General features: G+C 38.0%; 1 protein-coding gene and 1 long non-coding RNA gene across 7 annotated transcripts in view; one reads left to right on the plus strand and one right to left on the minus strand.

The window, feature by feature from the left end:
* ankrd27 (ankyrin repeat domain 27 (VPS9 domain)) overlaps window positions 1-2,558 on the plus strand; it is a 49,309-nt gene that overhangs the window by 17,179 nt on the left and 29,572 nt on the right. For all 6 annotated transcript variants that reach the window (XR_001662003.1, XM_007551395.2, XM_007551396.2 and 3 more), the window contains 2 exons: window positions 317-438; window positions 1,355-1,433. Coding sequence is in view for 5 of the 6 variants with exons in the window: in XM_007551395.2 (XP_007551457.1) it covers window positions 317-438; window positions 1,355-1,433 (201 nt within the window). In the remaining variant the exon portion in view is untranslated. The remainder of the gene's footprint in view (window positions 1-316; window positions 439-1,354; window positions 1,434-2,558) is intronic.
* Window positions 1-2,558, minus strand: part of LOC103137587 (uncharacterized) — a 16,288-nt gene that overhangs the window by 3,632 nt on the left and 10,098 nt on the right. The gene's annotated exons all lie outside the window — the stretch shown is intronic.

Here is a 2,558-nt window from a genome sequence, read left to right on the forward strand (position 1 = left end):
TACAGATGAACTTAAAGTTTTTCTTTAAATTCTGCATCACAAGTCAGAACAAAGTGGTGCGAGACAGTAAGCTATTCTTCTGCTCCTTTTTTAATATGCAAGCTATGTTCTTTGGTTACAAGTGTTCTACACTTATTGCGCTTCCATAAATTTTATTTGATATTGTGAGATTTGTATTTATTTACATATTTGGAATAAATAATGCAAAAAAATATATATATATAATGAACATGCAGACATGAAGTGCTCAGTTCACACAGTGAAGGGTCTGTCTGAGATTCCCCATGTTCTCCGCTGCTGCCCTGTCTTCCTCCAGTATGAACTTGTCTCGGGCAAAGAGAGAACTGAGTCAGCTCAACCAACAGACCTCCCCCCTCCTCAAAGTGTTGTGTCTGCGCAGAGTCGTCCTCACTGCCACCCAGACACCCAGACGCACAGGTAAGCATGACAGTGGGCGTGTGTTTAGATATCTACTGGAGATGCTCATGTGTCCATGTAAGGACTTACTTTAGAGGAAAAATGGTACTAATCCAGTCTCATAAGATATTGGAGCAATCTACCTAGAGATCCGATTCTGCCAGTTTTAGAATGACACCGTAAAAAATGTAATATTAAAAAGGTTACACGTAAGTACATAACCACATCACAGCATTTGCAATCCTGAATCAGACTAAAGTTCACTCGGTATGGGAGGGGATGCAAAGTGTGCAGTCCCAGTGGTAAAATGGACCATTTTGACCAAAATAAAAGTCTAACTAAGATTAATTATTTTATTCATCCAATTGAATCTGTTTAAAAATAGATTCTGCTGTGTTTTCTTATGTCTTTTAGAGGAACCACTGAACCAAAACATGAGGGAAAAACACCTAATTTCAAACATGGCGGTTTAAATAAGTAATATTTATGTGCTTTGGTTTACAAAAGGTTATTAGTGTAAGAAAACTGCTTTTATTAAAGATCTAATCAAGATAAAATGATTCTTGAAAGAAGCTGTGTGTGCAGTCTGAGTGAATTAGTCTGGAACCTTTCTCAGCAGCAGCCTGACCTCTCTGTAATCAGATCAGCAGGCAGCACAGTGCCCGCTGTGTCAGCTGCCGATCTGTTTGTTCAGTTTGTTTTGACTCACAGCAGCTTTACTGTTTGTGTTCAGAATGGCATGATCATTTCTAATTTGTGTTAGTCAAAAGGCCAATTTAGGCATTTGCTTTGGACACCAGGGAGAAGAGCTGTTGGTGTCAGGAATGCAGCGATTTAAAAGCAGTCTGAATGGATAAAATCATTGTGTTTTTTTTTGTTTTTTTTTTCTTTAGAGAAGGAAGTTGATTTGTTGAATTGTGTTGCTCTTTCCCTCCAGTGAGTATCGAAGCCGTGAGTGCAGATGATCTCCTCTCTGTTGTCCTTTACCTTTTGGTCAAGACTGAAATCCCCAACTGGTGAGCATGGAGAAGATCCACTGGGAATGTTTTCTCTGTATTTAAAGTAAAACAACTGAAATAACCCCAGCAGGCAGAAAACGCCCTCTCAAGGGTGAACTCATTCTGAAAAACAAACATGTTTGTTAACTTTTAAGCCTCTCAGATTTCTCCAAAACATGGAAATTCTCAGGTATACCCAAGAAGATTTTGAGTTTTTTTCTGAAAGACTGAAATTAATGAAACGGATTCAATTCAGATTTAACAGATTATTAATAATCTGCTTAAATAAGTTTTGCAGTGTTTAGGTTCACAGGAGATTGAAGTTTCCTTGGCAAGTGGCCGTCCGGATGCAGTTATCCAGATATATTTCTTCAAGTGTGCTGGAGGTGTTTGTCTTCGTCACTTTTAAGGGGCTGATTATTGTAACATAATGTAAAGCTCAGAGAAGTCAACTTTACATAATGATTTATGTGAAGTTGACTTACATAAATCAACTTTACATAAAAGTTTTGAGCTTTACATTGTAATGATTTATGTAAAGTTAACTTTACATAAATCATTATGTAAAGTTGACTTCTTTGAGCTTTACATTATGCAACATAATGTAAAGCTCAGAGAAGTCAACTTTACATAATGATTTATGTAAAGTTAACTTCTCTGAGCTTTACATTATGTTACAATAATATTCTCTCAAACATACCTGGATTCTTGATTCTTGCGTGTTTAAGCAATCCTTTAATCTCCATGACAACCATTCAGCTGTGCAGAACGCTTAGAGCAGGGGTGTCAAAGGGGTGTCAATCGTTCGGCCCGGGGGCCGAACGATTTAGTCCGGCCCGGGGGCTAAATGCATTATCATTATTCATGAAAAAACATATACTTTGTTTAATTGAAAATCTGCAGTTCCTATACTGTCCACGAGGGGCGCTGTGTTTTATTCAGAGCACACAACATGATGCAACACTGCAGCGGAACTAACAGCAGATGGCAGCACTGAGCTTCAGGTTAAACAAGTTCGATTCTATGCTTTACCAGCTTTTTATTTTGGCCCTGGCAACCTCATATTTCTCGTGCATGCTAACATGCACGAGAAATATGAGAACTTGCATACATAACATGTATATGTTATGTATGCAAGTTTTC

The sequence above is a fragment of the Poecilia formosa genome, unplaced genomic scaffold (assembly GCF_000485575.1).
Source record: "Poecilia formosa unplaced genomic scaffold, Poecilia_formosa-5.1.2 Scaffold41, whole genome shotgun sequence".
Classification (NCBI taxonomy): Eukaryota; Metazoa; Chordata; class Actinopteri; order Cyprinodontiformes; family Poeciliidae; genus Poecilia; species Poecilia formosa.